This window comes from Caretta caretta, chromosome 7 (assembly GCF_965140235.1).
Source record: "Caretta caretta isolate rCarCar2 chromosome 7, rCarCar1.hap1, whole genome shotgun sequence".
NCBI lineage: Eukaryota > Metazoa > Chordata > Testudines > Cheloniidae > Caretta > Caretta caretta.
In genome coordinates this window covers 27,683,190-27,709,362 of record NC_134212.1, presented here as the reverse complement: position 1 = coordinate 27,709,362, position 26,173 = coordinate 27,683,190, and the positions used below count along the sequence as shown (strand labels likewise).

The 26,173-nt window shown below is 41.6% G+C and overlaps 1 protein-coding gene across 7 annotated transcripts in view; it reads left to right on the top strand.

Moving 5' to 3' along the window:
• The window catches only part of CACNA2D3 (calcium voltage-gated channel auxiliary subunit alpha2delta 3), a 729,133-nt gene that overhangs the window by 332,341 nt on the left and 370,619 nt on the right, over positions 1–26,173 (top strand). For all 7 annotated transcript variants that reach the window (XR_007357538.2, XM_048857137.2, XM_075130333.1 and 4 more), the window contains one exon: positions 12,568–12,642. Coding sequence is in view for 6 of the 7 variants with exons in the window: in XM_048857137.2 (XP_048713094.1) it covers positions 12,568–12,642 (75 nt within the window). In the remaining variant the exon portion in view is untranslated. The remainder of the gene's footprint in view (positions 1–12,567; positions 12,643–26,173) is intronic.

The window sequence follows — 26,173 nt, the reverse complement described above, 5'->3', positions numbered from 1 at the left end:
TAATAGACAGGGTATATATATGATATCTATGGCCTGTTTCCTCCTTTACTAAATTATTTATTAAATATATCTGTGTACATAGAACATAAAAAAATCCAATGTGGATCCTTCCAGAAAATAAACATAAAAAGATAATGTTAAAAATCATTTTTGCTTTCACGGGTAGGTTATTGCAAAACCTATCCAAAATTGATGGACTAGATGATTGAATTACAAAAGTATTGTTGAAATATGAGAGTGATTTTGTGCAGTCTAAGTTAAAATTTAAGGTCAGATCATCAGTGCATGAACAGAGATGTCTGCAACAACAAGAGAACAGACATATTTTTTTCAATTTGCTTTGAAGTATAACTCTAAGTCATGCATTAAATTAACAATATTATCATAAAAGCCAGAGTGCTAATTCTGTCCAATGCTAAAATTTGAAAAATGCTTTTCAGAAGCATAAGCCGTACATGAAATGAGCAAAATATTAACTGGGATGAGATTTGTTAAATCAATTTAAATGCCTCAGCCAAATGATTTTTAGCCAAGTTGATTAGAGGAGATCATTATTGGTGAGTTCAAGGCGCAGCAATAAGACCCCCAGTTTTTAATGTGCAGAATTTCCATTATAACCATATCAACAGAATTTGTTGTGGTTGTTCAGAATTGCATCATTTGAAGCCCTTCTATTCATTCAGAATAGATGAAGGGTGTAATTCGCTTCAGCCTGATTGAGTAAATCAGGCTTTGTGCCATTGAAGTGTAGATGGTTGGATTTCACCTCTTCAACCAAACCTGAGCCAGCATGTAGGGTTGTAATACGTTTTCTCCTGCCTTTGGGCTGGTACAGTTGCTATAGATTCTGTGCTACTTGTACAGAGTGGTGGGATAAAGGACTCATATAAATACAAAATTACGGTGACCTCCCCTGGTTTGAGCCTGTTGTTATGCTCCATATCAGGCTGTCCAGGGATCTTTGTGCAGCCCTAATCTGGGTATAGAGTGGAAGGCCTCATCTTGGCTCAGTACAGCAGAGGTGAATTTCATTGTCTCTCTCTATGGATTTTGTTTAAGATCTCTTGAGGGAGGAATTTGGAAACTGAATGAATGGAAAAGCCATATTTTCAAACATTAATATTATGTGATCATACAGTATAACAATGTATACAGATTACAACAGACACATGTTTCTAGCCTCAATTTCCACAAAAAGGAGCAGCTGTTGCAGGGGGATATACCAAGTTACATGCCTCTCTCTAGGAGTAAATGTTTCTGGTTAGAGTCAGTTGTTGATCAGCTGCTCACCCATTTTACTTTACTCCAGCAATGTCAAAAATTTAATTTGGGTTTGAAATTTTTTTTCATTTTAAATTGCCAGGGAGATAAGATCAGATTGAGATTTTAAAGGCGAAATTGGGAAAGGATGGTGCAGGGGAAACTTTCTTTATTATATCTAGGGCCCTAACGAATTCACGGCCATGCAAAATGTGTCTCGGACCATGAAATCTGGCCTCCCTCCGTGAAATCTGGTCTTTTGTGTGCTTTTACCTAATACTATGCAGATTTCACGGTGGGAGACCAGCGTTTCTCAAATTGGGAGTCCTGACCAAAAAGGGAGTTGCAGGGGGGGTCACAAGGTTATTTTAGGGGGGTTGCAATATTGCTATCCTTACTTCTGTGCTGCCTTCAGAGCTGGGTGGCAGGAGAGCGGCAGCAGTACAGAAATAGGGGTGGCAATACCATACCAGGCCATCCTTACTTCTGCACTGCTGCTGGCAGCAGCTCTGCCTTTACAGCTGTTCTCCAGCTGCCCAGCTCTGAAGGCAGTGCCGCTGCCAGCAGCAGCACAGAAATAAGGGTAGCAATATCACAACCCCCCACTACAATAATCTTTTTGGACCCCTACAATTACAACACCCTGAAATTTCAGATTTAAATAGCTGAAATCATGAAATTTATTATTTTTAAAACTGCATGACCGTGAAGTTGACCGAAATTGACCATGAATTTGGTAAGGCCCTAATTATATCAAATGCCCATTTTAGGTGTGGTAGAGACAAGGAACAGGAGTGGCTAGAGTATATGGATGTGGGACTATGTGACGGAAGAGAATATATTTAAAACATAATTGAAACTCAAGAATATTCAAAGCTTTCACCACAGAAGTTACTCTTTTTACTTTAGACAATTAATGTTGTGGTAGGGTATGTGACAGTTAAGCGACAACTTTACGTTGAATGAGGGAAATGGATTTTCTATGTCCTTGCTCAGTTAAGCATGAAGTTGTGCAGTTCATCAGGCAAGGCAGGTAAAGCAGACAACAGTAAGTCAGTTGATATAGGATCATTAGTGTTATTGAGTGGTTTTGATGAATACCAAACTGTAGGTAACTAATTTTTTTCTTGATACGGGGTTAAAGGGTTTGTATGGCTCTAACGATGGGAATTTGTGGCTTCTAGCACCTTTTGTAACTACACTTCTTTCTTACATGGGATTTTTGTAGATGTGGTTTGGCTTATGCCCCAGTCACATGCAATCTTGTCTTTATTTACATGCACTATAAATATATTTATAAAAGCTGATTCTCAATCAGTAATACACAGTCCCATGATAGGCTTCCCCTTCTGAGACCCTTTTCCAGTCCCCCAGGTGAACCCCTTTCAAGTAGCAAGCCTGTGTCTGCACTTTTTTTGTCTGGGTCTCTGGATTGTATGTCCCTGATACCCAACTGTGATGCCTAGCAAGACCAGGGAGTTTGGTACCAGTCAGAGTTTCCCTTTGGGAGTGTAAGTAGTAACAGTATGCAGTAGCACAGAGGCAAGTTCTTCAAAACAAAGTGATTTATTTAGAAAAAAGTACAGAGTGCTTAAAGAAAGGGATTTAAAATGCCAGAAACCTACATGCACGTTATCTTACCCACGCTTGGCATTGACCTTAGTAGACCTGAATTGGCCCTGGTGCCCCTATGTTTTTCCTGGGCACCACGTTGCATCTGTGTCTCTGTTAGCGTGCAGCCATTGACAGCTCTCCCCACCCTCATCGCCTCAAGGTCTCAGTAGGGTAGAGCTTTTAAGAGATTGGTGTCTTTTGATCTCCAGATTCTCTGCTTTGGCAAGCAGTCCTGTCACTAGTGTTGGGTCTCGAGTCCATTTTCAGGGCTATAAACCTGGCTATTGTGTTTGAGGGGATGCTCCTTATCTAGGCTATTGTTTTACTTTTTCTGTCTGGTTTCTTTAACAACTCCTTTTTATCTAACTATTCATTCAGGCAGGGTAGTATTACAGGTCCTCAATTTTGGGCTATTTTGGACCAAGAGGGAGAGCAAGTTCCAGAGTCCTCAGGCCCTCCCTCTCTCTGATTTTGAGGAGAATTTAGCTCATGCACCTCTGCTGACTGTAATAGTGGAAATAGGGCACAAAGGGAGAGGCAGGTTCTAAGCTCTATGTGTTCTAATCGACACCTGAAACTCCACCTGCAGTCCAATAGGCAGCCATGAGCCCTGGTGTCATGTACTCCAACGAGCAGCTGCCTTGAATAAGGAAGCGGCTGTACACTGCACCATTTTCAGTCTCTACATGGTTTTAAGATGTTCCCCATGTCTAATCTAATTGCAACAGTCTAATCTTGAGGTTATGAAGGCCTGGGTAACATTAACAAGTCCCACATCCAAAAGAAATGGTTACAGCTTCCTAGCTCAGTGGTATAAAGATGACTTGGTTACTGCTGTAATATGATCACTGCTGAGGATCGAAAATCAATCCTGAGCTGGGGTAGGAGGGGAGGGGGGGAAGGTGGGGCAGGAGCCCCCGTGACCCCCACCCTACCCATCCGGCTCACAAGATGGGTCCTGAAGATGACCCAGAGGCATTTTTGGTTACATTTGAGTAGGCGGCCTCAGCTGCTGCGTGGGCCCCAGAACAATGGGCCATGCTCCTAGCCCCATATTTGATGGGGGCCTCTCAGGCCGCCTACCAAGGCCTTCCTAACGAGGAGGCCTGAGACTACCGATCAGTTAAGACTGCTATCTTGGACGCTCTGGACACAACAGCCGAAACCTTCTGGCGTAGGTTTCGGGAGGACACTTATCCGCTTGGGACACGACCCTGCGTTGTCACCCAGGAGCTTAAGGATGACTGCTGGAGCTGGCTCCAACTGGAGTGACACACGACCATTGAACTGGCCGAACAAGTGATTATGGAACAATTTGTCCACATCCTCTTGTGGTGAAGGAGGGCGTGGGTCCTGCGGCATTGGCCTACAATCCTGAAGGCAGCAGTTGGGCTCATGGAGGACTACTTAGCAGCCGAGATCCCAGTGACCCACAGACTGCTGGGACTAGGGCGGATCCCCCTGCCAGATGGGGGAAAGTACTCCGGGTTTCCGGAGATAACCCGCCCACATCTAGGCCATGAAAACAGCCAACACGGTGGAGGACCCCTGGGTTTGATCCGAAGACCCCCGCCCTCTGATGAGCCATGACAGCGAGCAAAGGACTCCTCCGAGAGAGAGCCTGGATCATCCTCTGCATTCAGAGGGTTGGCCGGGTCCCACCACGATCGGCCCCTGCTTCAGGTGTGGCCAGTTAGGATACCTCCAGAGGCAATGCCCCGCCCTGGACTGTCCCTTTGGCCAGGTCTATGCCGCGGATGTCTGGACCTGCCAATATTCCAGTCCCAAAGTGACCGTCCCAGCTATCCTTGGGGGAAGGCAGGGGGAGGCCCTTGTGAATTCGGGGCATAGCCTGACGATGGTGCGGGAAAACCTTGTCCCAGCAGATCGCGTGACCCACAAGCCCATCCAACTCCGCTGTGTTCACGGGGATGTGAAGGTGTAGCCCTGTGCTCAACTGACCTTCACAATTCAGGGAGTAACCCGACAACTGACAATGGGAGTTGCCCTGAACCTCCCCTATCCCATCATCTTTGGGAGAGATTGGCTGGAGTTCAGCTGGGTACTGCAGACAGCATCCCTCCAGACTGGGCCGGAGAGGCTGAGTTTGGAAGAAGACCCTCTCGAGGGTGACGAGGAAGAGCAACCCCCTGGGGTTCCTTTAGACCCACCCAAGGGAGGCCGAAGAACCCTCCAGATGAACCCCGAGTAGCACCCGAGGATGAGGGACTTCTCTGGGGCATAGAGGGGGACTTCTGTCGAGACCAAAAAGAGGACCTCACCTTAAGGCGGGCCTATAACCAGGTGGAATGTGTCACTATGGATCTAATTGGACCCCTTACGAGGAGCACCATAGGCTTTCAGTACATCCTAGTTGTCATGGACTATGCCACTTGCTTCCCCGAGGCCATCCCCATGAAGTCCATCACTGCCTAGTGTATCGTGCCGGAACTTCAGAAAATCTTTGCTTAGGTAGGCTTACCAAGGGAAATACTAACTGATCACGGAATGATCTTCACTTCCCTCTACCAATTTACCTACATGCCTTTCGGACTTCATGGGGCCCCTGCGGCGTTCCAATGGTTAATGGACCACCTTCTTCAACCACACCTCGAATATGCCGCTGCCTATTTGGACGATGTGGTGATTTACAGTCGACACTGGGAGGGACACCTAAACCGAGTGGCAACCGTCTTGCGGTCTCTTCGGGCTGCAGGTTTGACGACTAACCCCAAGAAATGTCAAATCGGCTTCCAGGAGACCACCTACTTAGGGTATGTCCTAGGGCGGGGGAAGGTACGGCCTGTAGTTGGGAAGGTCCAGGCAATCCAGAACCAGCCTGCTGCAACTACAAAGAAGTAAGTAAGGCAGTTCTTGGGACTGGTAGGGTATTATCACCGCTTTATCCCCAAGTTTGCCTCCATTGCTGCCCCCTTGACTGAACTCTTAACAAAGAGCCAGCCACAACGCGTCAACGGGTCCCCAGAGTGCGCCCAAGTCTTTCAGATGTTAAAAGACCACCTTTGCTGCGAACCAGTTTTATATAGCCTGGACTTCGACCGAAAGTTTGTGGTCCAGACCGATGCTTCGGCCGTGGGACTTGGGGCTGTCCTCTCCCAGACCTTTGATGGTGAGGAACACCCCATATTCTACATCAGTCAGAAACTTTTCCCCTGGGAACAGAACACTCCGCCTTTGAGAGGGAGACCAGTAGGCTACTGGCGGTCAGTAGGCTGTCGAGGCCCTGCGGTCCTACTTCCTGGAGAATAGCTTTGTGGTAGTCATAGATCATGCCCCCCTTAAGTGGCTCCAGAACATGAGACACCAATGCGAGACTGATGAGGTGGTACCTTGCTCTGCAGCCGTTCCCATTTACCGTTCACCATAGGGCGGGTAAGGAGAATGCAAATGCGGATGGGCTTTCCCGGTTGGGGGAGGCAGAGCATGCCAGCCCCAAAGGTTGGGGGCTGGATTTGAAGGGGTGGAGGGGTGTAGCAAGGAGGTGTGGCCCCGCGCCTGTCAGAAGGGGAGAGACCCAAAATCACCCCCCGGTGGGCAGAACCGACCACCCGCGGCTGCCCCCCCGGAAGCAGAGGGGCAGGACAGGAAGCGGGACTATAAAAGGCCAGCCTCCTAGCTCAGTACAGGGAGAGCTACCAGAGGAGCAGGATATCTCTTCCTTGCTGCAGGAGCCTGGAGCTGAAGGTGACGGCTGCCCGACCAGAAGAGTTACCTGAATTTCTGGAGACCAGCAACGCCAATGAACTGCCGGGACTTCCGTTGGCTGTTTACACAGGGGAGACCGAGAATGACCCCAGAACCGAGGTACCCCAAGAGGGTAGGAAGGAGCCCAGGGACGCCGAATAGGGTTCGGCTGTGGAACTGTTGTGAACTGGCCAGCATGTTGCGGGCGGATCCCCACTAACCTAGTGGCGAACAACCCTGCCACTAATAGGGCCCTGGGCTGGGATGCAGTGGAGAGGGACATCCTGCATCCCCCTACCATGGGCACCCCACCTGTGAAGGGTGGCCATGTCCCCACTAATAGGCCAGGAGGCCTGAATTGGTCTGGCACCTGCTGGAGCTAGGGCACCTGGCGCATTTGCTGTCGCTTCCGGTTGGGAGTTAATTCCCCACCCTGAACTGCTGGGCTGTATCACACAGACTCAGCCTGAGATATAAACGGTGAACTTCACTGCCTGAGGGATTGGGGTTGAAAGACTAGTTAAGGCCTGGGCTGAATGTCAGCCAGGCCTACTAATTGCTCACTGCCCTGACTGAGGGATTTGGCAGAAGAACTAATTGCTAATTGGCTAATCACCAGGTGGACTCACTAGCTGTGAGCTAAGCCCTGCTTGAGAAGCAGCGAGGAGGTGTGGCCTCCTGCCCTGTCAGAAGGAAAGAGATCCACGCATCTCCGTACAAATCCAATTTCTCTTGTGATACCATACATATGATTGTGATAGCATACATATGCTAATGTAGTCAAGGTAAATTAGAAGCCACAAACTCAAATAGTACCCCTAACAATTTGGCTGGGATTCTAAAGAATAAATTTCTATGCCTTGTGCATATAATGATAATGAGAATGAGACTCTTCGTGCAACCTTGATGCCAGAGTGAACATTCTTAATCATATTCATACTCTTCTGGAAAGGAAGTCCCTTCTGTAAAATTATACTGCTAAGGGACTAAAAGTGTAATCTTTGTGATGATGTGGGCTTCCTTGGTACTGCACAATTGTGGAAAGTGCAGCCCTGGAGAGGTTATGAGGAGCCTGGCAAGCACACACAGAGCAATCTAACTAGTCCACAGGATTTCTGGTTATCTGTGATGATCTGATTCATCCAAAATAGTACTGAAAGGGGACCTCGTAGATTTCTAACAGTCTGAAATTAGGCTGTTTAGATGTGACCTGTTATAAAGTAGGAAACTGATTCATTTGCCTTGTAGTGGTGAGAGGCATGGAAAGAAATCAGTGTTACTACTGCAGCAGTTGGATATTCTCCTTTTGCTCACATGGATAAGATCCTGGAAACCAAGGTAATGATTAAAATATGATGGGGTGGATTCTATTTGTGACGGGTTTCGTCACAGGGACCCTCTTGGGACTGTCACCTGACATGCTGAATTTACCTCTGAGTCCATTTTCCCTGCCAGCTTGGGACTCCAGAACCCTGCCTTATTGAGCCAGACATGCTAGCCTGCTGCAATACAGACCCAGGTCTAGTCCACACCCGCAAAGCTGCAGACTTTAACCAAAAACTGTTCAGCAGGTCCCCTATCTCCAGCACCCCGATACCCAGTTCCCAATGGGATCCAAACCCCAAATAAATCTGTCTTACTCTGTATAAAGCTTATACAGGGTAATCTCATAAATTGTCCGCCACCAATAACACTGATAGAGAGATATGCACAGCTGTTTGCTCCCCCAGGTATTAATCACTTACGGTTAAATAATAAACAAAAGTGATTTTATTAAGTATAAAAAGTAGGATTTAAGTGGTTTCAGGTAAGACAGAGCAAAGTAAGTCACCAAGCAAAATAAAGCAAAAACACGCAAGTCTAAGCATTAAGAAACTGTTTATAGGTAAAAAATGCATCCGATGAAGTGAGCTGTAGCTCACGAAAGCTTATGCTCAAATAAATTTGTGTCTCTAAGGTGCCACAAGTACTCCTTTTCCTTTTGCGAATACAGACTAACACGGGTGCTGCTCTGAAACCTGTTTACAGGTAAAATCTCATCCTCAGAGATGTTCCAAAAAGCTTCTTTCACAGACTAGACTCCTTCCTAGACTCCTTCCCTGGTACAGTGCTTGTTTGTTCCAGCAGATATCTTAGGTGAAACTAGGGGTGTTCTCATGACTGGCAGCCTCCCTTGTTCTGTTCCACCCCCTTTTATAGCTTTGGCACAAGATGGGAATCTTTTGTCTCTCTGGGTTCCCACCCCTCCTTCTAAATGGAAAAGTACCAGATTTAAGATGGATTCCAGTATCATGTGACATGCTCACATGTCACTGTAAAACCTCATTTTTCATTACCCACGGGTTGGCCCACACTTCCACAGGAAGGCTTGCAGGTAAATAAACCATCTACAACCAATTGTCCTAGTCAATGGGAGCCATCAAGATTCTGAACCACCATTAATGGCTCACACTTTGCATAGTTACAATAGGACCTCAGAGTTATACTTCATATTTCTAGCTTCAGACACAAGGATGATACATGCATACAAATAGGATGAATATATTCAGTAGGTCATAACTTTGTAATGATACCTTACAAGAGATCTTTTTCATAAACCATATTCTAGTTACATCAAATTCACACTCATAAGCATATTTCCATAAAACATTATGGAGTCACGTTGTTGTTGTTGTTGTTGTTGATTGGCTAAGTATAGACCATGTGCTTGGCGCTATGTAAGACACACACATAAAGGCAGGAGGTCGTCACGTTTTCTAAGGCCTTGAACTTGCAATGCCACCGGGGTTTGCCCACACAGATCAAACTGTAGAATCAGGCTTAAGTGGAACATATAGTGTGGAAAGGACATGCTGCAAAACCCAGAGGGGGAAATAGTTTAAATTTATTTTCTCAGTGTGGTAGTGTTTGACATAGATTTTGGGTTTTGTTGGTGGTAGCCATGGAAGAAGAGAGTGGTGAGGATGTATTTAAACATGGATTTGGTGTGGATTTGGCATCCTTGGTTTGGAAGGACATTCCATGTGTGGTGGCAGAATAGAAGAAATGGAGGTGAGCATTGCAGGAAAAAGTATAGTATTTATCAGAACAAGGAGCTTCTGTAATTCTGAGATATGTACAGCATTTTCTCAAGAGGCCCTGATCTCCCATTGCTATTTTGGCTTTTTCATTTGACCCGTGGAGCTATCGGTGTTGTGACAGGGCCAGGCCAGATGGCTACAGGAGAGTGATAGAAGGTAGATACATTAGCCCCCAGATTCAGCGGGTCTCTTTTCCGTGGGTAAGATAACAGGTGCTTTGCCAGAATAATCAGGAACTTACTAGATCCAATTAAGGCAGGCAGACTAATTAGGACATCTGGAGCAAATTAGGAATCTACTAGAACCAATTGAGGCAGGTCAGCTAATCAGGGTATCTGGTGTAAAAAAGACCTCCCTTCAGTTGGTCTGGTCGTGCAAGGAGCTGGAAGTGAGAGGGCGTGCTGCTGGAGGACTGAGGAGTACAAATGCTATCTCTCATCAGGAGGGAAGGTCCTGCAGTGGGGATAAAGAAGGTGCTTGGGGGAGACCATGGGGAAGTAGCCCAGGGAGTTGTAGCTGTCATGCAGCTGTTACAGGAGATGTTGTAGACAGCTGCTGTCCACAGGGCCCTGGGCTGGAACCCGGAGTAGAGGGCGGGCTGGGTTCCCCCTTTCCCCCCAGACTTCTGATCTGACACAGGAGGAGTTGACCTGGTCTGTGAGACACACCAGAGGGAAAGGTCTAATTTGGAAAGGGATCTGGCCTGTCCCTGACCCACTACGTGGGACAACAGAGACTACGGAGATTTTTTTCCCTTTCCCCCATGCTGGCCAGTGATGAGGTTAGCTGAGTGAATGGCAGGTTTGTGCCACTAACAAAAGAGGACTGCTGTGAACCTCTGAGGAGAACAAATCCGCCAGAACGCACAGGATCCACCAAGGCAGAGGAGGAACTTTGTCATAGTGTGCATAGGAATCCTCAGAATGGATTGATATTGACTGCATTAAAATCATTAGAGATGTGTACACACTAGCTGCAGAACAGAGAATCACTGACCAGGTAACACATGCCGTTGATACAGTAATCCAATTATTCTGTTACTCAGTCTGAATACAGACTATAGCCGGTGCAGTCAGTGAGTGTAGTTATTTGAGAGTTATACCAGTGTATAACTAACAGAATTTGGCACAATGCCTCCAGAATAGTTTGGCACTGATCAAATTAAATATCCTGCCCCATGCACTAATGAGCATGTAATTAATTAATGAGTGTTGGAGAGCACTGCCGTCAGTGTCCACATGAATGATGATGACTGATGGTCCAAGAAGGAGAAGGCTGCAGGGGGTCTAGGGTTAGACAGAATATGAGAAAAGGAGCAGTGTGAAGTTGAAGAGAATGTAGAATAAATCCAGAGTCCCAGCCAGACATGGACCATGCAGACTTGTAATGTGGGAAGAACCTTATGTTAGCACACTTTTGCAATTAATCATTGTAAGACTCTTTTTATTCCCATTGAGATGGAGAGAGGCGGAGTGAGTTCTTACATTAATCATGTGAAATGTCTTCTCTGAATACTTTTGGCTGAACTTGCTGTCCTCTTTCGTTGGCTGTCATGGTTATTCTACTGATTCACTTGGTATCTGTTGAGAGGTGAAACCAAGCAGAAAGGCCTCCCCCTCCATATTTTGGCTTGTGATACTGCTGCAGAAGAATAGACAGAAAAGGAAGAATAAGGGTAACATTCATGCTGTAAGACTAATACCCAGTTTTTAAAAGGTATTTTGGCATTCTCTGCTCAGGGTTGCAAGCCTCAGATCAGTGGTGATTAGGACCCTAAACACTTTTGAGGCTTTCAGCCCAAGTGACTGAGACAACTAAGTCTCATTTTCAAAAGTTGAGGCACATACATCTCACCGGACGTCCATGGGACTTACTATTCTCAATGCTTGATTCACTTTTGAAAGTGGGACTTAGGCCACGTTTACACTACAAAATTAAGTGTACCGAACTTACATTGGCATACAGCCACCACAGTAATTACATCACTTGTGCATGTCTCCTCTTTGCTCCTTGTATCAGCAGTACATGTCCTCACCAGGAGCACTTGAACAGATTGTCACTGTGCTGACCTAACTACATCGACCTTGACTCTACGCCGCACGTAGAGGTGGAGTTCTTAAGTCAGCATAGTAGGGCAGTTACGTCAGTTGGAGCGAAATTTAAGTGTCTACACTTCCATAATTAGGTTGACATAAGCTGCCTTATGTTAACCTATGACATAACTGCCTTATGTCAACCTAGTGCTGTAGTGCAGACCAGACTGTAGCCATCTAAGTCACATAGGCCTTGCAGTAGTGAGTGGAGCAACACCTAATACCTTTTAAGACTCTGGACCCAAGTGATTGAGGCTAGTTTTACAAAGACTGCCAATCTCTGATTGATCACTTTCAAACATTTCCAGAATGGGTTCAAATTCATAGAGCTTTGGCTCAGTTCCTACAATACCATCCCCCCAAAATATGTCATGCCTTGACTCAAATATTTGTCAGTGTTTGCTCAAAATGAAGCAGAGGATTGGGAATTAAGGCTGGAACTGTATCAGTATTGAATTCTTAATACTATCCAGATTCCAACCTGGGAGGTTTTTCGATCAGTCAGTCTTCCTAAGATTCAGAACATTTGTATCTGTTGCTGTAGTGTGGTTTATTTAACTATGTACTATGCACTAAACCTACCTGTATTCTGGCATTTGATCACGTAGGTCCTCTCTTTTTAAAATTCTAGCCTTTGAAATACTAAGAATGATATGAAGAAAAAAAATCCCAAGCCCAGTTTTTTTTTAAATGAATTGAATTCTATTGTTTTTGTTTTATATGGATTTTTTACTGTAGCTCTAAATCATTAAAATAAATTGTATCTTTCAAAGTCTTTAATTAAATTTTCCATCTTCCCACTCCCCCCCCCACAGTATAATGAAGAACTTCACTATGTAGAACCGTGTCTGAATGGAACGTTAGTACAAGCAGACAGAGCCAACAAAGAGGTAAGGAATGAGAGTAACAAAGCAAAAAGGATATAGGATGCGATGCATATCACTGTGTTATAATGATATTTTTGAATAAACCAGATCCCATTATTAGAATTTATTACATTAATTGTTCTTGTCCTATTTAAAAATAGTCTGTTATGTGACTCCGCAGGTAAGAAAAAAATGTTCGTTTAGTTACTTTGAGCAAATAAGCTTACTGGAATAATATATAAATAATTTCAATAGAAATAGCTGGATATTAATCAGATTTAGTCACTTTTTTTTTTCAGCTCACACCATACTGGTTTAAATTGCTTTAAATTATAACTGTCTCACTGTTCTCAAAAGTTACATAGAATCAGATTCCATATTTATGCACAAAGAGGAATGTTAAAACAAAAATCTTTAAACAAATGAAAGCAACTGTAGTTTTTCTATGTAACACTGAAGTTTCAGCTTTTCATACCAGACTGTCTAAAATTATAATAACAGTTTTCTTCTAGAAAGTTCTCAAAACACTGTGAAAATTTCAAACACAATCCTTCAGTCATTTCTCAGGGAACATTTATTTTGACTTCAGTAGGAGATTTATTTGAATAAAGACTGTGGGATCAAACACTGTATAGGATATTTTGTCTCCCATGTTAATGTGTTCATCCCACACCAGCAAAGCTACACAATAATTCTTGGTAAGTGAAGGTAAAAAGAATTACGCCAATTGAAATTGTGGGGTTTTTTTTGTAGCCAGGGTGGTCAAAAGGACCAAAACAATGGAAAATGGCCTGCAGCTAGTAAAATGAAAAGTCAAGCTAAATAATGGAAAGAGTGGCGGGTGGGGCAGAGTCCAAACAGTGAAATCAGTCAGGCGATGGAACAGTCGACCTCAGAAGTGTTCATGTCTGTATCAATTTGTGTAATACGTGCTATCCACATGTAATAAAATTATTGCCCAAAACTTTTTTTTTTGTGAGCTAGACTATGACTTTTGTGTCTCATTAAGGCCATTTTGACATCCTCAAAACAACAGCTATGACTTCATTGATCATAATTTTTAATGAAAGAAAAGATTTAACATTCTAGCCAAATATTTTCAAACTTTCTTCTAGATTTAGTAATAAGTGATGGATTTAAAAGTGATATTAAACCTGTTAAAATCAAGGAATTAAGGCTTTGCTAAAGGAAATGACTCATTAACTGCTATATTTAGACACCCATTTATAACAGAGAAGGTACAACAAGTACAATGAACCCCTTAAATGAGTGTCAAAAAAAATTGCATAAATGAGTGTGAGACTTGATTTTCAGAAAGTACTGAACAGCCACCCTCTGAAAAATCAGATCCCTTTAAGGTATCTGATGTTGGGCATCCACTAATCACTTCTAAAAATCTTGGCCTATACCTCTTGGATTTTTGTTCCAAGTTGCTCACAAGATACAATGTGACTTATTCACAGTAGTCTTTCAGGTCAGTTAGTAAATACAACCTTATTGCTTACATACATTTTAGTGCAGATTAAAATGAGTTTATACAGTATGTTTTAACTACTTGGTATCACTAGTTTAGTGTATGCTTCTCACTATAAGTGTTGCACCAGGAAAATCCAACCCTAGTAAGATCATTTATATGATAATTTAGAAGAGCAAAGATGGTAGAGTAAGCAATTTCAAATTAAATGTTTCCAATCATTACCCCGATATTTGACCCAGATATTTCGTGTCCCTTGGAGATCAGAAAATGGGAGAAAAAGTGAGAACTGCCAAAAGCCAAGCAGAGCTGAACCATGCAAAAGGAAATTAAAACCAATAGTAAAATATTCTTTAATCATATAAGTTAAAAGAAAACAAGGAAAGAAGAAGGGGGGCCACTAAGTAGTTAAGATGGGGTGGAGGTTAAAGATAATCTAGGTATGGGCCAACACATAAATGAATATGTTGCCTCAGTTTTTAACAAGAGTAATGAGAAGCTTGGGGGCAGTGACAGGGTGGCGAATGAGAATGAGGCTATGGAAGTAGAAATTACCAAATTTGAGGTGGAAGCCAAACTTAGACAGTTTAATGGAACCAGCTCAGGGGGTCTGGATAATCTCCATCCAATAATATTAAAGGAGCTTGCACATGAAATTGCGAGCCCAATAGCAAGGATTTTTAATGAATTCATAAACTCGAGGGTCACACCCTATGACTGGAGAATTGCAAAAATAGTACCTTTATTCAAGAAAGGAAGAAAAGTGATTCAGGAAATGACAAGCCTGTTAGTTTGACCTCAATTGTATGCAAAGTCTAAGAACAAACTTCGAAAGAGTGAGTGGTTAAGGGACATAGAGGTAAAGAATAATTGGGAATAAAATACAACATGGTTTTACAAAAGGTAGATCATACCAGACCAAATTGATCTCTGAGAAGATAACTGATTTTCTAGACAAAGGAAATGCAGCAGACCTAATCTATGTGGATTTCAGTAAAGCATTTGAAACAGTTCTACGTGGGAAATTATTGGTTAAATTGGAGAAGATGGGAATTAATATGAGAAATGAAAAGTGGGTAAAGAACTGGTTAAAGGGGAGACTATACCAGGTCATGCTAAAAGGTGAACTGTCAGACTGGAGCTAGGTTACTGGTGGAGTACTGATCTTGGGACCAATCTTATTTAACTCTTTCATTAATGATCTTGGCACAAAAAGTGAGACTGTACTATTAAAATCTGTGGATGGCACACAGTTAGGAGGTATTGCCAATATGGAGGAGGACCAGGATATCGTACAAGAGGATTTGGATGACATTGAAAACTGAAGTAATAGAAATGGGATAAAATTTAATAATGCAAAGTCATCCTCTTAAGAACTAACAACAAGATTTTTCTTCTATAAGCTGGGGATATGCTAGTTGGAATCAATAGAGGAGGAAAAAGATCTGGGTGTATTGGTCAGTCACAGGATGACTATAAACTGCCAATGTGGTGCAGCCATGAAAAAGACTAATGCATTCCTACGGCATCGGGTGAGGTATTTTCAGTAGAGACAGGAAGTATTATTACCATTATGCAAGGTGCTGGTGATACCTCATCAGGAATAGTGTGTGCAATTCTGATCTCCCAAGTTTAAGGAAGATAAATTCAAACTGGAACAGGTGCAGTAAGGGGCTACTACCTTACAAGAGGAGACTTAAAGAGCTTGGCTTGTTTAGCTGAACAAAACGAAGGTTGAGGAGAGATATGATTGCTCTCTGTAAATACATCAGAGGGATAAACACCAGGGAATGACAGGAGTTCATAGAATCATAGAAGATTAGGGTTGGAAGAGACCTTGGGAGGTCATCTAGTCCAACCCCCTGCTCAAAGCAGGACCAACCTCCAACTAAATCGTCCCAGCCAGGGCTTTGTCTTTAAGTTCTTTAAGTTAGAGACTGATGCTGGCAGAAGAACAAATGGATATAAACTGGCCATTGATAAGTCTAGTATTGAAATTAGACACAGGTTTCTAACCATCAGAGAAGTGAAGTTTTGGAACAGCCTTCCAAGGGGAGTAGTGGGGCAAAACCCCTAACTTGTTTTAAGTCTCAGCTTGATAAGTTTATGGAGGGGACAGTATGATGAGATTTCCTACAATAACATGTGACCCGTCCATGACTGCTGTTAGCAAATATCTCCAGTGACTGGAATTGGGACACTAGACAGGGAGGTATCTGGCTGGTGTATCTCACCCACATGCTCTGAGTCTAACCGATCACCATATTTGGCATCAGGAAGGAATTTTTCCCCAGTCAGATCCACAGAAACCCTGGTTGGTTTTTGCCTTCCTCTGCAGCGTTTGGCATGGGTCACTTGCTGGCTTGAGCTCAAGTAAACAGTGGATTCTCTGTTACCTAAAGTCTTTAATCAAGATAGGACTTCAGTAACAGCCAGAGTTTATGGGCCCATTACAGGATTGGGTTTGTGGCCTGTGATGTGCAGGTCAGACTAGGTGACCATGATGGTCCCTTATGGCCTTAAAGTCTAAGAGTCCCTGTATAAGGGAAGAATGGTGGCAAAGTTACAAAAAAGTTACAAAAAGTTACAAAAAGACGCACAGACAGGAATATCCATTGTATTCAGCACAGCTTAATTTCTCAGCCATTTAAAGAAATCAACTTCTAATGCATATCTAGCTAGATTACTTACTAAGTTCTAAGACTCCATTCCTGTTCTGTCCCCAGCAAAAGCATCACACAGACAGACACAGACCCTTTGTTTTTCTCCCTCCTCCCAGCTTTTGAAAGTATCTTGTCTCCTCATTGGTCATTTTGGTCAGGTGCCAGCGAGGTTATCCTAGCTTCTTAACCCTTTACAGGTGAAAGGATTTTTCCTCTGGCCAGGAGGGATTTTAAAGGTGTTTACCCTTCCCTTTATATTTATGACAGAGACTAACAAATTTATTAGAGCATAATCTTTCATGAGCTACAGCTCACTTCATTGGATGCATAGAATGGAACATATAGTAAGATATATACATACAGATAAGTTGGAAGTTACCATATAAACTGAGAGGGGCTAATTAGTTAAGATCAGGTATTATCAGTAGGAGAAAAAAAAAACTTTTGTAGTGATAATCAAGATGGCCCATTTAGACAGTTGACAAGAAGGTGTGAGGATTCAATATCTGTAATGACCCAGCCGCTCCCAGTCTCTATTCAAACCCAAGTTAATGGTATCTAGTTTGCATATTAATTCAAGCTCAGCAGTTTCTCATTGGAGTCTGTTTTTGAAGCTTTTCTGTTGCAAAATTGCCACCCTTAAATCTTTTACTGAGTGGCCACAGAGGTTGAAGTGTTCTCCTACCGGTTTTTGAATGTTATGATTCCTGATGTCAGATTTGTGTCCATTTATTCTTTTGCGTAGAGACTGTCCGGTTTGGCCAATGTACATGGCAGAGGGGCATTGCTGGCACATGATGGCATATATCACACTGGAGATGTGCATGTGAACGAGCCCCTGATGGTGTGGCTAATGTGATTAGGTCCTATGATGGTGTCACTTGAATAAATATGTGGACAGAGTTTGCATCGGGCTTTGTTGCAAGGATAGGTTCCTGGGTTAGTGTTTTTGTTGTGTGGTGTGTGGTTGCTCGTGAGTATTTGCTTCAGGGTGGGGGGCTGTCTGTAAGCGAGGATTGATCTGCCTCCCAAGATCTGTGAGAGTGAGGGATCATTTTTCAGGATAGATTGTAAATCTCTGATGATGCGCTGGAGAGGTTTTAGTTGGGGCTGAAGGTGACGGCTAGTGGTGTTCTGTTATTTTCTTTGTTGAGCTTGTCCTGTAGTAGGTGACTTCTGGGTACTCTTCTGGCTCTGTCAATCTGTTTTTTTCACTTCTGCAGGTGGGTATTTTAATTTTAAGAATGCTTGATAGAGATCATGTAGGTGTTTGTCTCTGTCTGAGGGTTGGAGCAAATGCGGTTGTATCTTAGAGCTTGGCTGTAGACAATGGATCGTGTGGAGTGTCCTGGACGGAAGCTGGAGGCATGTAGGTAAGTATAGCAGTCAGTAGGTTTCCGGTATAGGGTGGTGTTTATGTGACCATCACTTATTAGCACAGTAGTGTCCAGCAAATGGACCGCTTCTGTGGATTGGTCTAGGCTGAGGTTGATGGTGGGATGGAAATTGTTGAAATCATGGTGGAATTCCTCAAGGGCTTCTTTTCCATGGGTCCAGATGATGAAGATGTCATCAATGTAGCACAAATAGAGTAGGAGTTGTTAGGGGACGAGAGCTAAGGAAGCGTTGTTCTAAGTCAGCAATAAAATGTGTGTATTGACTACTGAGTTAATTGCAACAACTGCATATAATCTACTGGGAAATAGAGATTGAGTTTCTCATTTGTACAGTACGATTTAGGTATTTTAAAGCTATTTTGTGTGTATTTTGGTACCTGTAGCTTTTGCAATTCAGTGGAAGAGGACACTTCCTTGAAGGAATACAATTGTTTCGTCAGAACTATGCTGCTTACACAGTACATCAAGTACTGTGTGTGTATGGGGGATATGCACTAAACTGTAACAAAATTATCTATCCTACAGAGATTGGCAAAAAAAATTGCCATTCGGTCTGCATCACCTATTCTGCTGTCTTGTTACAGTCACTGATGATGGTTGTTTAAAAGCACAAATTGTTTCACAGAAATGGCTGGTTGGGAAAATATATCAGGAAATTGGGCATGACTGCCCAGTGGGTTTGTTCTAATATTTCTGCTGTCCCTTCTTTGTCATGTAACCTAACTATGCAGTGGATCATATCACCAATGAAAGTGCAAAAAAATTGCCTGCTTTGTGACACGAGTTAATGTGTATTACATTACACATAATGGGTAAAATGTTCAAAAGTACTTAAATCACTTACGAGCCTAAATCTCATTCAAAAAGCATCAAAATCTCTTCGAAACCCAAGTTCCTACATCCCAAGCAATTAGGTGCTTTTGAAAATTTTACCCAATATTTAAATATGTGGTTCATCCCATCTGGTTTTGTATTTTGTAGTCTTTGTTCTATGCATGTCATTTCACTGTGCTCATTTTGATATTAGATTTGTTTAGAGCAATAATATAGTCTACAATAAAAGTTCTAATGTACTCAATTACTGTTAGACTAATGGGCTAAATTCATCAGATAATTCATTTGCATAAAACATTTGGCCATTTCAGTTTGTGATTTGTTCATGAAGTGATCCTGATTTCTACTAATGTATTTTCTATTCAAAAGTTATTGCAAATAGTTTGAATGAACAGTTTTTCTTTTGAGTTATTCAGAAACTATTTACTTATTTGATTGGTATGGGATTGGTTGTCAAATGTTCACAAACACTATTTTTTCAACATTCAGTCAGCTCCAGTGTGGAATGAGGAGGTGCAGAGAAGTCTTTTTTTGCTATCATCTGAGATATCTTGCAGGCAGAGGAGAAATTTTCAAGATAGGAAGAAAAAAGCAACATATCAGCCAGATGTCCCTCTATAATTAGCAAATACTGAGGAAAAAAGCTGTACATCAAAATTTTCTAATATCTGACTTATCTAAACTAGCAGATAATAAATGTGGTCAGAAAAATGCATAAACAGTGTTTGTTTGAATCAAAATTTCTTTGATTTTCAAATGGCTGTTTGGTTTGACCATGCTCACAACTTAGTTATTTACTTGCATTTGAAAAGCTATTCCCTCCTAAATTCAAACAAAATTGTATTTTTCAGTGGAGTCAAATAGTCAAATTGTAGCTTATTTTACTATAAATTCTCCTCTAGCTTTCTTAGCAAATACAACTAGCCCTTCCCTGTTTGACAAACTGCCTTTTTAATATTTGCCTAGAGCCAGTAGTTTACAAGCCTTATTTCCCCTTTAAAATCAAACTTTGCCTTGTTGCAGCTCTGCTACATTTGAAAGACTCTAAAAGTAGTTACTAAGCCTACTCTGGTTTGGCTACTAAGCCTACTCTGCTTGTCTTTCTGCCAAATAGAACTGCCTTTTAAGTACCTGATTGCAGCTGAAAAACCCAAACTGTCCCTTCCACAGACCTTGGAGGAGAGCACTGACAACACTTTTCAGTCTGAGGTTCAGCACCAGGCATATTCCTCTCCCTTCTCCCAAAGTGTTACTTGCCTGGCTCACATCCATTAGGCCCAACCTCACCCCTTTTACTGGCAGAAAAGTCTTGTGGAGAAGAGGTGTGAGTTTGTGCATGAGCACGTTTGAGTTCTCGTGTGAGAGTGTGTGGATGTTAAACTCATGCACGCTAGCATTTAAAAGCTGTAATGGTACACTTCATGTTTGAAACATTAAATAGTTCCACCGTTGCTGAAAGTTTAACTGATACTGCATTTAGGAAAGAATTTTAAGAAACGACCATCACCACCATCTCTGCAGCTTTCACTGCTACGTATTCCAAAGTGTTTGTGGATCCTGATATCAAAAAGTAGGGCCATTGGCAAAGTTATTCAACTTGAAACAGGACTGCCTAAACAAAAGAAGTTACATGATTACTATGTAAAATGTTAAATCATAATGTAGGTTTGCATGGTCCTTTACAGAGAAAATACAAACACATTCACTGCAACTAGGAATATATTCCAAAATATTTGAGGCTGGGATTTTCCCCAAAGGCCTAAGAGAATTAGGGGTCCAGTTCCCATTGAAAGTCAGTGTGATGTGGGTGCCTCCTCAGCAACCTTTGAAAGTCAACCTGTATGAACATGTTTTGTCCTGAAGTTACAGCAATTATTCAAAAATAGCTAAAGTGGTAGGTAAGGTAGCTATGTTTTAAGGGTACTGTGTTAATTCCTGACCTAGCTTTTAAATGTGCAAGTAATGATCTTTTTAAATATTTCTTCTCAATGGACCTGACCCAAAATACATTGAAGTCAACAAGAGTCTTTCCGTTGATTTCAGTGGGCTTTGGATCAGGCCCTGTTTCTTGCGTGGATATATTGAAAATGTGCAGCATCAGGCCTTACTATGTCAGACAATTCACAAAGTGTTTGTAGGGGTGCATCACAATATAGGCACATGAACTAAATATATCGTGCTGAATTAAATAGCTGTCACAGCTCATTGGCTCTTTGTCTTCATCTAGTGTAAGCGTGTAAGCAGCATTATTGACAATGACATTTCTGTGCCTGAAAGTGTTTAGGCAGACATACTTTTAATGTGTCAGAGGTACTTAACTTAAAAATAATGCAATGACATTCAGTTCTTAGTTCCTATGAAGAATGAAAAGTGATTGACAATGTGCAGGCTAAATGAAAGTGCTGCCATGTATTATGTCCCACATATCTGAGCCTTATTCTTTAGTCTGGGTTTTCTGGAAGGTAAATAATAAATAAGGAGAATGTGGCTTTAGCTGGCAAAAGTTTGTGTAGTTACTCTCCCCAAACCTTTAACTTACTTACAGGATAAACCAGCCCAAATTGATTCTGGATGTGATTTCAAAATGGGTTTCAGCCAAATATAAATTATGTCGCAGTGTATTCCAGAGAGTAAAATATTAAATCATACTTAGCTATTTTGAATAGTAAAATACTGCTCATAATAGTTGAGCATCATCTGGGTGGCATAAAAACGTTTTGATCAATTAAATTGAATCCGACATTAAGTAATATAGGGATATGTGGTAATCTGCATTTTGATCAGTTGCAGAATGACAGAAAGTGCAATAGTAGGATTAATTCCAGACATTACATCTGAGCAATACTTCTGAATCTTCAGTTCTTGGTCTAGGACTTCCACAACTTTCACATGGCTCATTAGATACACCCGCAATAAAATGATCATTTAAGAAACTCAGTCACAATTCACAAGTAAGAATCTTTAGTATCAACAGCAGCAACTGTATGTCTGTTCTCTGCATTTCACATAGTAAACAATGCCATTCTGCTACTCTACAATTCACAATCGGAAACATCGTATTTTTAGAGAAATATTATCCATATTGACAGGTTTCAGAGTAGCAGCTGTGTTAGTCTGTATTCGCAAAAAGAAAAGGAGGACTTGTGGCACCTTAGAGACTAACCAATTTATTGGAGCAAAAGCTTTTGTGAGCTACAGCTCACTTCATCAGATCCATATTGCTTCCCAGAGGAATAAAAAGCACACTGATATGTGGATGAATTGCTTATAGATACTGCAAAGAGTTGATTTGAATAATGAAATATAAACTCACTCAAAATAGCCATAGCTTATTCATTTTTCCTTAGGATACTATGTAAAGACCTATGTTAGCCACTTACAAATATATTTTCAGAATAAATGTCATCAGTCCAGGTGACTACTTACAGGCTTCTCTGGCAGAGTTTTATTACTGAGCAGAGTTCAGGGGGTGTTGTAACCCACTGAGGCATACTGTTGCGGTTGCTTTTAAATTAATTTTAGAAGTAATGGACTATGGAGACAGTGGAATATGGGACACTGTTCTTGTCAAGGTTCCTCCCCCACTCTGAACTCTAGGGTACAGATGTGGGGACCTGCATGGAAAACCTCCTAAGCTTATCTTTACCAGCTTAGGTCAAAACTTCCCCAAGGTACAAAATATTACACCCGTTATCCTTGGAATGGCCGCTACCACCACCAAACAATTACTGGTTACTGGGGAAGAGCTGTTTGGACGCGTCTGTCCCCCCAAAATACTTCCCAAAACCTTGCACCCCACTTCCTGGACAAGGTTTGGTAAAAAGCCTCACCAAGTTGCCTAGGTGACTACAGACCCAGACCCTTGGATCTTAAGAACAATGAACAATCCTCCCAACACTTGCACCCCCCGTTTCCTGGGAAATGTTGGATAAAAAGCCTCACCAATTTGCATAGGTGACCACAGACCCAAACCCTTGGATCTGAGAACAATGAAAAAGCATTCAGTTTTTACAAGAAGACTTTTAATAAAAAATAGAAGTAAATAGAAATAAAGAAATCCCCCCTGTAAAATCAGGATGGTAGATATCTTCCAGGGTAATTAGATTCAAAAACATAGAGAACCCCTCTAGGCAAAACCTTAAGTTACAAAAAAGATGCACAGACAGAAATAGTTATTCTATTCAGCACAATGCTTTTCTCAGCCATTTAAAGGAATCATAATCTAACACATACCTAGCTAGATTACTTACTAAAAGTTCTAAGACTCCATTCCTGTTCTGTCTCTGGCAAGAGCAGCACACAGACAGACCCTTTGTTCCTCTCCCTCCTCCCAGCTTTTGAAAGTATCTTGTCTCCTCATTGGTCATTTTGGTCAGGTGCCAGCGAGGTTACCTTTAGCTTCTTAACCCTTTACAGGTGAGAGGAGCTTTCCCCTGGCCAGGAGGGATTTCAAAGGGGTTTACCCTTCCCTTTATATTTATGACAGTTCTCCTCTCCTGCTATGAGCAAAAGCCAGGGGTAGTTGGGACTAGGATGGTAATGGGGAATGGTCACTGCAAGGGGAGGGAGGGAGGTGAAAATGACATCAGGGAAGTGGGCTAAGCTGATAAACAGATTCAGCCTATTTTAACAGTCTTTAATTCTGCAAGAAATGAAACACATTGCAGTTGAGTGAGAGATTAATTTGACCCCTTATCTAGAAATTTCAATATCAGATTCTTATTTTTTCTTCATGGATTTTAAAACTACCTCTTTTCCCTGGAGAGTTCTTTCACTATGTTTCAACTTTCCTTCATCAAAAGAATCACACAACTCCATTACATTGGAACCTTCTTTCAACACCAGAAGAATAGCTGTTGTCCGTACTATCTCTGCCTTCAAAGTACTGTACCTGCTTTTCCACCTCACCTAAATACAAACCCCTTCTGCTGAAACTGTTAAATACATGCAGTTAGAAAATAATATTGAGAGACATAGCCAAAGCAGCAAAAAACCCTATGAACCAGAATATGTTCATACCAAAGTTGCCAGCTTTCATGCAGTAAATAAGCACCCCGACTTTCACAATAAGCCAAAAATGAAGCTATTCCCATTTCAAAACAAGCCAGTCCCTAAGAACCCCAACACTCTAGGTGACTAGATCCCCCCGGCGTGCTGTCTGGGACTCTGGTGGGCCCACTGTGCACTCCTGACTCTCTCCCCCATTGCCCCTGCTTGCTCCCCCTTGCCCCTGCTTGCCGGGAGCCGGTCAAAAAAAAAAAAGCAACAAGCCAAACAAGCTACAAGCCAAAAGTTAGCCAACAAGCAACTCGCAAGCCAATTAAGCCAAACAGAAGCCCAATTTCTGTGTTTTTTTCGTAGGTTTGGCATGTCAGGTTCATACTGACACACGCGGGCCTATGCATTTTTATTAAGTGTGCTATTCCAATATATTTGTACTAAGATAGAATACTGTCCTGTCCATTAAAAGTGAGAGAACTAGAAGGAAAGTTTGTGGTAACTGAAGAAACGTTCAGTTTTCCCATTCAGTTTTTCACAAGCTCCGCACTTTTTCTGGAATGGATCACATCATCGCCATGAAAGCTCTGTGGACACTGCAATGAATTTTATAAGCTTGCAAGACAAAGTAGCAGCAGACACATCTTTGTGATATTAACTGTCTCTCCAGGGTCTCTCTATACTCAGATCATTGCTTAGTTAGAAATTAGGTTTAATTGCAAGCAATTTCTCATGAAGCAATTGTTTTGAAAGTTACAGAAGATTTTTCAAAATTCTAGTTTTTTTCTAGTATCATGCCAAATACTATCATTCATTAAGTTTCTTCCAGCTTTAGCCTTTCTTTCACTTTGCCCTAATAATTATGTAATCTTTAACAACTGCAGCTGTTCTGTCGTTTTGTATGAATTCAGAGCCAAATACACTTTGTTTATCAGAGTGTATATCATTAGACTAAAACAAGTGACAGTCTCCATAGCAGGCCACATTTTGTTTATGGAGATGCTTGTACAATTAATCTGCAGGCTATTCAGTGGCCTGATTACTTACTACAGCATCAAGTGCTAATTAATAAGTATGTTATGAAATAATGTAGCATTAAACCGTTTAGTAATTTGTCATTCCTTATTTTAACTACGTTTGGCAAAAGCCACAAGTTTAATCTCTCAAAAAATAATTAAAATCAACAAGCAAACTACAAAGATATGAATGGTTTCAGAGTAGCAGCCGTGTGAGTCTGTATTTGCAAAAAGAAAAGGAGTACTTGTGGCACCTTAGAGACTAACCAATTTATTTGAGCATAAGCTTTTGTGAGTTGCATCCGATGAAGTGAGCTGTAGCTCACGAAAGCTTATGCTCAAATAAATTGGTTAGTCTCTAAGGTGCCACAAGTACTCCTTTTCTTTTTAAAGATACGAATATAGACCGCTATTTTCCTGTGGTATCAAAACAGCAGTCTTGGACATGTTAGAAAAAAAGATGTCAGCAAAGGAAAAGATTTAAAGCCATCTCATAAAGCTCTTGTCAATAAATACTAATAGTCATTTGACTTCTCCAGTACATTAAACACATTTAATGTTAAAACCTAGGGTTTTTTTTTAATTACACAATTTTAAGTTACATTAGCTTCTACATTTGCAAACTATTGTATGGTTTTTATGCTGGCATAGAAAATACAGCACAGTGGTTGCCATCATAAAGACAATATTTACCAATCATTACCCATAGTTCTGTTCTTTTCTTTTGTATTCACATTCTTATAGTGCACCGGTCATCTTGGCATCTGAGATAACTAGTTATGTCCAAGTCTAGATTTTGAGGAAAAGTGTGGTATGTTGGATACCAGTGTGAAAAATGTTTTAATAGCAATTACTAGAGAGAGTAAAGAATTAATATTGAAAAAAACATAGAGTATATAGTGCAACTATATATAGAGTACATTTACAAACAGACAAAGCAGCGTTATGGTATGAATAATAATTACACTAATGAAAATATTTTTCAGTTAGTGTGTCATAGTTATTTCATATGTGCATACAAATTATAGTATATTGTAGGTGAAGTTTTATATATATATGTGTGTGTGTGTGTGTGTATGTATAACCATAGACATCACCATGATATCTGAATGCCAATATTGAACATAACTCATAAACTGTCTTTTTATTAAGTAATTTTTTTCTGATTTTTCT